The 12,463-nt window shown below is 46.7% G+C and overlaps 1 protein-coding gene across 1 annotated transcript in view; it reads left to right on the top strand.

Moving 5' to 3' along the window:
* Window positions 1-12,463, top strand: part of LOC122410788 (nucleoredoxin-like) — a 29,120-nt gene that overhangs the window by 12,248 nt on the left and 4,409 nt on the right. Inside the window, exons 2-3 of the mRNA XM_043419221.1 lie at window positions 8,946-9,215; window positions 11,857-11,957. Of these exons, the coding sequence (XP_043275156.1) occupies window positions 8,946-9,215; window positions 11,857-11,957 (371 nt within the window). The remainder of the gene's footprint in view (window positions 1-8,945; window positions 9,216-11,856; window positions 11,958-12,463) is intronic.

Genomic DNA, 12,463 nt, shown 5'->3' with positions numbered 1-12,463 from the left:
GATTCGGTGTGCGCCGATACGCGTGGAGGATGACGGACTCCGGTGCAATTGCCTCCCGTCAACATGTTCGTTGTTGTCGAGTCAAGTACGGAGTTATTAAGTTCTGAAATTAGGCAGCGTTCGACCGCATCCCATATCGATACCTCGCTCCGTCCCACCAACAAAAAGGCGTAAATCCCATCAATTTATCTGCTAAATCATGCGGATTAATTCCTTTTGTTTGCACACCGGCTAAACTCGTGTACGTATATATTGAGTTAATGGGCTCGACGCTTCGCTATAGATATTGACTCGGGCAGCCAACGATATCGAGGTCTATAACGTTTGGCCCCAACAAAATCTCATTTCCGGGGTAACTCGAGCAGCAGCAGCAGCAGCAGCAGCAGCAGGGAGAACCTCGCCGACCCTAATAAGCTCCATCTGTAACGACGTTTCTCTCATTCTCCAATATATAACGAAACACCTAACCCTCCTCGCGGCGCGGTCAGCAGTAGTTACAGCCAGAGATCCCCTCACGCCGCGGCCATCGCACAGCCGCGTTTTACATGCAAAACATTCCGTACGAAAACTCTCCTCGAATACCGACCTGGACTTTGACCAACCACAATGCCCTTTGGATTCTACGCATTTGTTCTTCTACCCTTCTGCAGAATGGACCATTTGAAAACACACGCAGACGCGCTCCGCGTAAATTCTTCTGGAACAAAGAGGAACGAAGACATTGGAAGCGATTACAAAAGTAAATTGGTGATCGACCGCGATTCGGACGTTATTTCAATCTGCTCATTTTTTTAGGAAATATCGAGCTTTTTGCACGCCCTGAAAAAAAGGCAAACTCGACAATTATCGGCGGAGATTAATAAACCCTGGAGCGCTTCGATCTCGCTCACTGCGCCCATTCAAAACGTCGCGTTTTTTTTCGCATTCTCGTCCAAGTGGACTCGCGCCAAGGGACGCGTCCAGCGCTTTTTTTGTCTCCACTATTTTCATCTGTAATTGGTTGCTCTTCCCAAGACAATTCCGCGCTGCAATTATTTACCGTAGACCTTTCATTACTCGAGTTGTTTTTCAGCCTGGGTTTTTGTTCGGGGTGATATTCGCTCATCGAATCACCTGCGGAGCGAAACAATGCTCGCGAGCGGGAGACAAAAGCCAGTTATTCAATGGTCGGTGCTTCGGGGAAAATCGAACAAAAATAAATCGGTTCCATCGGCCTGCGGGCTCGGATTAACGCTCTTTCGGATCAGCGAAGATCCTCAGTCTCTCGTTAATTTATAAACGCACGAAATATTACAAATCCTCGCAAGTTTTCAAGCGAATCTCCTCCGAATTGGGAATCCCTCTCCGCTTCTCGAAAAGTTCAAGAGTCCTCGAGAGCCTCTAGTAGAAAACTCCGGAGGATCTCAGCACACGAAGAACGCGGAAGCGCGGGCGACTCGAGAGCGTGTCGAACAAGGTGTATGGAAACTGTGTACACACGGAGCGTGCTGGCTCATTCGAGCGTGCGGCTGGTACACGAGCCGGATAAAATCGAAATGAAAATAGCGATTTTTTTGACAAATCTCTTAAAAAGGGACGGGGAGCTCGTCGTTCGAGGCGGGAACGAAGCCATTAAAACTTTCGCCCGCGACTTTGGCGACGGCCCTCGCGAAGCAGCTCAGAGTTGAGAGCGAGTCGAGTTCGCATCAGCGAAAAAGTTCACTTTTTTCGCTCGGTCGCGTCGCGATTTCGCAACGAAATGCGAACGCGTTCTGATCCCACGGAGGATGATGTGCACGCGATCGATCAGCCGATCCGAAATGTCCCGGCCCCGCTGCTGAGAATTTTAGTCGCGTGACTCCCGCGTTCCCGGGACTCGAAGCGAGCCGAGCCGCTTGCAGTGGGAGCGCCGAGAATGCCATGCGATTATTCAGCAAGCACGTATTCGCGAGCGCATCATTTAGCGGAGGGAACAACATTGAGGGCGCGCGAGCAGCGTCGCGGGCCCGTGACTTGCGCCCTTCCGGGGCGACGCGCCGCTGAAACATCCCGGGCAACATATGCGTGTACGTATTTCAACTGAAATTTATACACGTCCGTATATCCAGTTGGCGAGTGAATTACGTCGAGGAATCGTGCGCGAGGGGGTAGAGACGAATGATATGTGGGAACGGCGCGAGTTCCGGGTCAATACGCGACCTCAGCTTGTCACGAGACGGCTCTCTTGTCCTCTCGGTAACGTTTCGTACGCGCGTCCAACGGCGGACTTGCTTAAACGATGATTAACGGTGGCGTAGGCAAAGCCGGCGCTGTGCGGAGGCCGCGCGTCTTTCCTTCGGACTATCAATTATCTCGAGCGAAACTCTGAAACTTTCGTGCATTAATTATCGGCCGCGGGAAGGAGCTTGGAGTATCCTCGGCATTGACCAGCTGTCAAAAGCTGCTCGAAGGCTGAGACAACTCGCCGCGGTATCCCCGCCGCGATGACAAGTGACGAATTCGCACACCGAAAGTCCCCGAATCGAACGAATCGCTCGCGGAAGCTCCCTACGGAAGAACGAAATATCGACCAGCCCTTTCGCGCCGCTCCTTTTCGACCGGGGCTCCCAACGAGGAGAGAAAAATGCCGATATTTTCCTCCCTTCTCTCAAGCCCTTAACCGCACGGGATGAGAATTAAATTCCGCATTTGTAGGCTCGCGTACTCGCTCGCGAAGACACGAGACTGACTCCGCGCCCGGTATCGCGTCGCATAATCGGGGAGCTCGCGCGCGCTCATTATTTATACACGAATTCGATAATGCTCGATAGACGCGCGGTCTAATCGTATTCCTAATCAGACGGGACGGGCTACATATTGGATTACATATCCGGCACTCAGCGTAATTGCGACTCGAGTAACCGCGTCATTAGGAGAGCGTCTGCGAGGAGGTGCGAGGTGCGGCGGAGACGCGACGGTGTGTCTGTACGAAATTTCGATGAGAATGAACGGGGAAGTCGCGGCCTGGGCGCGCCCGGGCAATCGCGTATGTACGTATACATATAAACGGTAGCCAAATCGTGACGTTTATCCACGTAGCTCGCGTCTCTCATGCTGTATTAAATGGGAAGAGTAACGGGAGTGAGCAGCGAGCTCAGTTTTTTCCCTGCTTCTCCCCGTGTGTATCTTCGAGCTTCTCATTTCGTAAAAAGAAAACTCTTGCTCCGTGATATATTTGTGCTGGGGCCGTATCTTTTCGTTATTTTCGGACGAGCTCTCGGGGCTGCAGCGAGATATGAAAGTGTTTCGGGAGGAAGCTCCGACCGGGTCGATCCGACGGTCAAACGGGCGGATTTTTCGTCCTCGAATTTCGTTGTTTAAAATATGCATCGAGCATGTACGGGTTTGGAGTAAAAAAAGGAATCTCGAGCCTCGAAACGCTCGCTCCGAGTGAGGTTCCCTGTTGCCTGAATTCCTAACAAGGCACCACGACCACGAGTACGTGACGCGAGGGTGGCTCGAGTGCTGATACATTCGCTGTTGAGGCCACGTGAAAAAATTCAGGGTAGTCTGCTCCCGGGTAAGTCGCTCTTAGCGTAATGAAACCTCCGCGAAGAATCAGCGAGCGTATGCAAATAAAGGAAATCCCATTGTTGCATCGGCCCCGACGAAATATCATCGAGTCACTTTACATCGTCGATCTTTCTCGACCCTCTGCGCGGCTGGAGAGTCAATCGAGTCACCAGCGGCCCTTCCATGCCCGCGAATTAGCCAGTACCGGCTCCAAATGATTCTCGAAATGAAAATGCAAGTCGAAAAGAGTCCCTGCAGGGGCGAAGCTCCCCAGGTGCTGCAGGCTCGTTCACCGAGACTATAAAGCCGAAAAGTAACCGCACGACAGTGCTCATCCTCCTCTGGAAAGTGCTGTGATCTAGGGAAGCCTAGATGAGCTTTATAGCAGGGTGGTAACTGCGCCACGGATTCGTATATCCGTGAGGAGACGATCCGGAACTGCTGATCTCGCCAAAGGTTGAGCCACCGGCGAGGGAGGGAGCGAGCGAGCGAGCGAGAGAGAAATGATAGACCTCTTTCAGCCGTTGAAAGCAAAGCAAATTACTAAAGTTCCAACCTGTACGGTATATGACGTTGGATAAAAGCTGCTCTCGCGGCTGTCTCGTTCTAGCAAACGGTGCGCAGCCCGCGTCGTAAGCCCAGAAGCTCTACTGCGCCTTTCCTCGCTGTGTATGTTCGTAGACTCTTTAACCTTTTTTCCCCCCGGAGCCTCGGTGGCTTACGCCTACACGTGTAGAGATCTCTGTACATCTGTAGATGAAACCGTAAAGCTTAACCGGTAAAACCGAAACGAGCTTCTGTGCAGCTCGCATAGCTTTCTGGCTTGATTCAACCGGGGCGCATACACGCGTGTGCTCACGTTCGTACGTTTCTGTGTGGTACGCGAGAGAGCAGATGTAAAATACGGGCCTCCCTGCTCTCTCCCCGTATTATCGTGTGCCACATAAAAGATTTTATGTACACAAGTTAGGGCAGAGCGGACGACGATGCACTTGCCGCGGCTTTTGCTCTTTTATTCTCTCGCTCCGTCTCCGACGCACGCACACGCGGAGGCTCTCCCGCGCTTCTTCTTCTCCGACGTCAAAGGCCCCGAGAAATTCCGCGGAGAAGAGAGCAGCGGGGCTTTGAAAGCTCCGAAGATCTTGGAACGATTTGACGTCCCGTCTGATCCTCCTCAGCCCCTCGCGCGCCCTACAATGAGCTCTCCGTGTGTATTAATCGCGCGCTACAACTTTTCGTACGCGAATCAATGGCTCTCGGAGGCATCGAGTGATCGATCGACTTCCGGTGAGAGTTTCCCGAGAGACAGCGCGCCCTTTTAGCCTCTCGGAGATGCCCTCTCGACTCTCCGGCTCGATCCCTCCGCGTGCCCCGGCGCCGATCCTCAAAGGCACACTCGCCCTCGCCGATCCACGAATCAAAATCCCCCGAACTCTCATTCACGAGTTTCCCGTGTATGCGGTCCGCACAAATGACGTCTCATTCGTTCGGGGAAACTGCGAAAGCACAATATCATTGCCACCTCGCGGTAGCTTCCCGCCCTGCGCTCTTGACTCTCGCTCCCGTACGCGCGCCGGCCGATATTAAAAATCACTCCTTTTTTTCGCAGCTCCGCATCGACCACTCGAGACACCGAAACCGGCAGGCTTCCTAATACGATAGCCTCGTCTCGCAATGTTTCGAGTGCCTTTTTCAAACGCGAGACACACCAATCTTCTCTCGCGTACTCTCCTTCGTAATCCGCGCTCCCGAGAGCTCCAATTTTCTTCGTCATTCTTGTGAGAGAATCGATTAATTTCTGCTTTTTTTTTCTTGTTTTTTATTCGCTTATTTCTGAGCAAGCGCGAGCAAGTTTATTGGCTTGAAGGCTTTCCTTCGTTGCTGTTTTCAAATCATTTTTAATTCCTTGACTTTTGGACTTCTTGCGCCTCGATCTCTTTCTTTCGTCGCGCAAGGAGCACACACCGTGACGCGATGGAACTCTGGACGATTTATAATCGAAGCTGCTTCTCTCGTCCTCTCGTATCAACAGCCGACTCGAAAGACCCAGTCGCACCATCCGTCAGACCCATTTTTCTTGGCTCTGAATAAAAATAAAAGTAGTAAGCAAATAGAGCCGTGCGGAGGCAGCAACTCCCCGTTATCGCAACCTTATCACGAGGCATCTCACGATCGAACAGGGCAGATTGCTTTTCCCTCTTCGTGCCATACTCGCCCGTACTCTGATTCCTCGCGAAGCCCCTCCAGGAAGCTTCCATCTTCTTATCTCGTGCCACATAAACGTCTCGTAATGACTCGACGGAACGTCGAGAGTCACTCGCTTCTTGCGAACCTGCAGACGAAAGTGTGTGCTCCATCGTGATAATAATGAGAGCATGAAATGATGAGCTTCGTCGTGGGATATGCTGTTGCAGCAGCCCCTAAATTTAAACTCAACCGACTAGTTCAAACTTTATTTTTCAAGCTGCTTCGAAGCTCGAATCTTCTTAGCGAAAGTGCATTCGCGAACCGTCGTTGTCAAATGCTGGAAGAACTCGACGAGAAAAAACATTTTGGTCCTCGAACAAAGTCCATCCGGTTTGGCCAAAGCACAGTGGGCTCAACTATTTTCTTTTTTTAATGAAAAATGATTCAGTTCATTCGATTAAGGAATTGTGGAATCCGCCATATTTTTGTGCGACTAAAAGGGATTTTATTTGACGGAGCAAATTTATTAATCGGTGAACGGTTCTCGTTCAATTGATTTTTTCATTCAATTTCAATCAGCGGTAGTGGAAAGTTTTAAAGTTTTAAAAGAAATAAAAGTAAGCGCATTTTCTTGAAACTCACTGCAAGCAACGCGGCACGAGTGACGACCCCGAGCTGAAAAGCTCGAGAGAGTATACACTCGAATTAGTGAAATCCCCAGAAGATAATTCGGAGTCCTCGGAAGTTTTGTCCTCCAAAATCGACAATGAGATTTACCGATCCGTGGCAAAAATCGGTGCGCAACGGGGGGGCTCAAATATTATTGTAGCGATGAGGAAAAATGAGGGGAGGTCGGGAGAGATTTATCGCTATCAAATTAAATCCTCGAGATACAATGGGAATTCGTACTTCGGGGTTATCGATTTAATTAGGAAGCTCGACATCGCTGGGACACCGAAACTCGTTAATTTTCACAATTCCCCGGATATTACATCCAACCAAATTTATAGAACGCAGTGCCCGAATGACAATGCTCTACGCAGCGGTTATAACTCATCGGGAAGCCCGTAAGAAATTTTCGTCAGTCGGAATGAACTCGAAATAATTCAAATACAAATCTGCACAGTTATAACGAATCGTGTACTTTTTAATCCTTATGCTCAACCTACAGAATTAAACGGAGAGAAAATTCCAGTAAAAGCTACTATGGTGCCATGGAAATAGGATGCACATGTGCACCGATACATTATCGTGCAAGCTCGAATGACTTTTGAGCCTCCCGAATGTGCTACTGCAAAATTTTATCATCGCAGAAAACATCGTCAGAAGACTTAAGAAATTTAAAACACCAGACATGAGAGGAAGATTCCAAAATAACGCAAAGAGTTGCGAACGACGACATGAAAACAAAATTTATGGTTAAATATAAGAACGAACGAATGCGAGTGTGAAGTGTGAGTGATATTTACAAAAAAAAAAAACAAAGATACATAGAGCAGTGTAAATCACTGGATGTGCCCTCTATAAATTAGAATAATGTTAGCTAAATTAACTATTTAATGCTATAATGATAGCAGCTTATAGTTAATACTGGAAAAGTTATAAAAAAAACGCCAATAAAATTATGCTGTGTACGATAATTGTGAAAACAGTTCTATAACCATAGCGAAACGGCATTAATAATTCTACTTTACAGTTCATCGTCGAGTCAACATAAAATTACAAATTTTTTGGTAAAAACCTCCAAAATGGGGGATAAAGAATCCTGACACTATGGCGACAATATAGTAATTCTTAATATTTGTTTTTTTCTCCGCACATACAAAGTTTCTTTTTAAGGAGGGTGGCTACGTTCGTCAAATTGATAAGAAATTGATCAAATTTGGTAATAATGTTCTTCAACATCAAATGCGAAGACACCATTTTTTTCAAAATTTTCTTCTGCTCAGTTATCGAGTAATTACGGATTAAAACAGATTTCTTATGCCCGGAATGTATACCTGTATATATGGAAACGCTATGCTTATACACTTGAACTTTAGTGATCAATTATTCGATAACTGTACAGAAGAAAAATCGTAAAAAATTTGTATTGTCAAATTTGGCCCTAAAGAATATGTTCACCAAATTTTATGAAATTCTTATCATTTTGAAATTTTTAATGTATTTAACATGGTTTAGCATGGCAACATTGTATCGTCGGTAGCCACCCTCCTTAAGGATATATTGCACAGGCGATACAATGTTGCCATGCTAAACCATGCTAAAAACATAAAAAAGTTCAAAATGATCAGAATTTTATAAAATTTGGTGAACATATTCTTTAGTGCCAAATTTGACAATACAAATTATTTAAGATTTTTCTTCTGTACAGTTATCGAGTAATTGATCACTAAAGTTCACGTGTACAAGCATAGCGTTTCCATATATATAGGTATACATTCCGGGCATAAGAAATCTGCTTTAATGCGTAATTACTTGATAACTAAACAGAAGAAAATTTTGAAAAAATTTGTGTTTTCGCACTTGATGTTGAAGAACATTATCACCAAATTTGATCAATTTCTAATTATTTCGACTTTTGTATCATTCACCCTTAAGCTTAAATCCTCGCAAGCAACATCGACTCGAAATGTTCAGCTCCGGATCTCCCGAACGGATCGTACCTTCGGCAAAATATAAATTGTTTCGGTCTCCGTAGCCGGAATGACGTTTGCGCTCTTGCCAGGTCACGAGCCCGTTAAATATTTGTGCAATTAAAGGTGTCGCGTACAGCGGGGAGACGAATGCCCTTCGGGCGAATACCCCATGGCAAGGCAACGCCCAAAACATTGGCCATTTGCCATCGCAATGAATATTGGGGGCGAGAGCCATTAGAATTGGCATATTTGGCCAGCGAGCAAGTAGCCACGAGACGACTCGCATGCCCTCGGGAGACTCGCACTGAGATTGAAGTGGGCGTTTCGCTCGAGGTATTTCGACGGAGACTCTGTGCGATTGGAAAACGTTAGGATTTCTTGTCACGCAAGGCCACGGGCACAATTTTTCGACCGGCGAATCTTGGATATTCGCGCTTGGAGGTTTTGCTGTTTGAGAAAAACCCACGAAACCCCGAATTTTTGCACCTTTCGCAGTACAAAAACACCAGCGATCTGAACAATTAACTCGTTTTTTTGCCATGCTTTTTTCCCCAGTTTGAAACTCCCGAAAAAATGTTACGTTTCCAGACAAGACTGACGAGAAGGTATCGAATAAAAGCCGGTGTACCAACGCTGATTCTACTCGAGGGTGGTACAGGATCCGTGGTCACAAGAGGGGGCGTCGAACGAGCCATGGACGACCCAACCGGGACGAATTTTCCCTGGAGGCCGCCTCATCCGAAAGCCACCCTCGAGGACGGCCCCCTGCTACCGTGCGGTGCTCGCGACAGCAACGAACCGATGCTCCACGAGGAACTCCGAAATTGCGTCAAAGGCGTTTATTTCAGTGCACATTGGGTACGTATTTTTCACACGTCCACCAATTACGAATTCCTCGAAAAAGCAAAATCTAATTAATCGTCATCCTGTCAAATTCACGTATTTTTAATACTAACTTTGAAAACGATTTGACAGCACACGATACTGTGACAAAATTATTCGCAGTAACTGAAAAATCCCTCGCAAACCGTTTCAAATCTACGTGAAACGAGCCATCGAGCTTCCTCCACCAAATTTATTTTTGAGACTGACTTGCTTTGATTCGTTTAGTAGCTTCGCTTTTTGTAACGAATTGACCATTCTTTTTTCTCAGTGCCATTACACCCATACAAACTTTCTGTCGTACAATAAAAAATATGCTCCCTAGGTTACGTGTATTTAAAGTGTCAGACTCAATCATTAACTCAAGTCATGTTGAAGTATAAATTTGATCTTTCATGACATTGCATTTTATTACACTCTTGTGGTAAAAATATTCTCAATGCAAGTGTTTATTAATTTTACTAATAACTTAGACTTGAATTTAATCAACATAAAGTATTTGCTAACTCGACTAGTCATAGAAAGGCCGAACTGCTTTAGACATATTTCAAGATTATGTTCGTATGTTTATATAAACGTGAAATAAAAAGATAGACGTCGATGGTGAAGAGGCTCGTAGAGGGAGGGCAAGGGATACGATAAGGTCGGGAAGAGACGACAAAAGAAAACGAAATATTTACGTTCCCATCTGTACAATCTTTCTTGGTTGCTCCAGCAAATCGTATATTCGTCGTTTTTTTTTACTCGCGGTATCTCACCGAGTTTCTCTCCTTAAAATACATAGACATTTTCAATGCGGAGGAGTGTGAGTAAACCGAGTTTCGACGACTTTCCTGTTTGCAGTTCGAAGAGAGCAGGAGCAGCGGGTATAACTCTTGGCTCTTTATCGATGTCGAGCAGGGGAGGAAGTCGCTCGAGGGTTATGAAAGACATCGGTGGTATGATGAATTTAATACGGGAACGCGAGACAAAGAGATTGAGTTATATTCACCGATTTTCAGAGGAAAAGGGAACTCGTAGGGCTTTTCAATATTACTGTAGATCGACAGTGAGGAAAAATCGAATGGGGGCAGGAGAGGGAAATATGCACGAGATAAAAAAGGGTGGAAGACGATAAATTCACAAGTGGCAAGGACACAAACGAGAAAGACGATTTGGAAGCAACGCGGATTTCGGTGCTCATCAGAAACCGCGCTCGCCTCGTTAACTCAACCCCTTCGAAAATTTGCTTCGAATAATAACTCGAGCACGTAATTCACCGGAATATAACGAAGCTCAAGAGCCGTTTGTTCCTGTACATGTGCTTGTAGCCAATTAAAAGTTCGCGCCTATTACAAGCCCGGATAATGAGGATCGCAGAAAAAAACGTCTCATGCTCCGAGAATAATGACAAATATTTGCTGTACACTCGGCCTCTTGGATCTTCACTGTTTTTCGTTTTCATTCACTTTTCGGGGTTTCGGCACAAATAACGTTAAAAATTGCGTACAGTCGATTGGATCAGTTATTTGTTTTTTGAGTTTGAAGCTTGCACTGCAGTTTTAGTTAAATTGTCGCAAACTCGACGCTATTTAAGCCTGAAATTCGTCCAGCTCAATTTTCAATTCTCCGTCATTTTCATTGACACGAAAAAAATGCTCGGCCAAAGAATTTCTTCGGCTTGGCGACGCGCAAGATTCTCGGGGCCTCAATCCATAAAAACGAAACTCAAATGAGCCGTTTCTTCAACTTTACCAGCGACGGAACTCGATCAGCCAAGGCGCGTTATTGATTCGCGGAATAACGTTGGCGTTCAATCCACTAATTCAACTTGATCCGCGTCGGGTCTTTTCTCAGTTTTTTAACCCCTCAAAGAAGGAGAAAAATACGCTGTCCGCGCACGTGTTTCCGAAGGGGTTGAGAAGTCGAGGCGCTCTCCCAGAAACTCGCTGGATCGTAAATTATTCCACGTACGTGGTCGGATTTCCGGATGAGAAGGGCCCTGCACCGTGTCTGGCGTCGTTCCCCCACGTAAGAGAGGAGAGATCGTGTCGACCGGGACGCCCGGGTCACTCGCTTCGGTCCTCGCTTTCCCAGGGATGCGAGCCTCCGCGCGGCGGAGGTGTTAGCAAACGCAGTCGAAAAAACCGTGATCGAATTCTCGCGGTCGAAGCAACGCGATGAAATTGGAATTCGTGAAATTCCTCGCACTCGGCCTCCATCTCACTCGCCGCATCATATTTTCCTCAAGATTCATACACACGGGGCGAGATCAAATAATACATTTTCACGGCTCAATGAACATCGTCTTTCCCCTGAACGAGCAAAGGCGCCATTTGGGGACACTTTTCTTGGGAGGCTCGATCATTTTTTACAGATTTCGCCTCGAGTTGGGCATAAAATAGTTGGGAATAAAAAAGCGATGAAAAATTTTGAGGAATAATGTAATTTCGAATGTGAATGTTGGTGAAATTTTTATTGGAGCAGATGCAACAAAACGCATCGACCCTCGGTAACGCTGTTTCCGTTCGTCTCCCAAGAATTTCAAGGCACAAAGTGCCTGGCTCAAGGAAAAGTTATTTGTGTCGTTAATCGTTAGAGTCGCGATACTTTTATTAAATGGCCAACCGTTTTTCAGTGTCCACCGTGCAAAGCGTTCACGCCCCAGCTGGTCGACACTTATCAGCGTATACGGGAGCGAGGCCACAATTTCGAGGTGATATTCGTCAGCTCGGACAGGTGAGTCACAATTAAATGAGAGCCCGTTAACGAAATTACTCGATTAAGGGAGCTCGCAGCATGTTTTCGATTTGCCGGGGCGGAGGGTCGACGATATAGCTCGCTGGCAGAATCAACAATTTTGCAAATAATTAATCAATAAGATCGAAATCTCGCGATGATTCTTCGTACAAGTTTTTGCTCTTGAAAAATCGAGCAATAGAAAATAAGAGATGGCGCGATGGAAGTAGGGTTAAGGGAGAAAGTGCGCGGCTTTTTGTGTTGTATGAGAAAGGAAAATGGGAGCGAGCACGCAGATCCTTGTAATGGGGAAGGCCCCTGAATGGAGGGGTGCGAAGGAGCAACGAGAAGAAGGACTTACGAGCCTCATGTGCCAGATACGCTGTTACTGCCGATCCTACTTTTCCTCCTGGTAAAATACGTGGGGCTGAAAACGCGCCCTCGACGGAGAATTGCTGATTACACCGAGCCAGAGGGTGTTCCCTATTTTTTTATGGCTTTTGCGA

This window comes from Venturia canescens, chromosome 5, assembly GCF_019457755.1.
Source record: "Venturia canescens isolate UGA chromosome 5, ASM1945775v1, whole genome shotgun sequence".
In the NCBI taxonomy this organism is placed as follows: domain Eukaryota; kingdom Metazoa; phylum Arthropoda; class Insecta; order Hymenoptera; family Ichneumonidae; genus Venturia; species Venturia canescens.
Note: the sequence above shows the minus strand (reverse complement) of the source record. Positions and strands in the feature narration are given on the sequence as shown.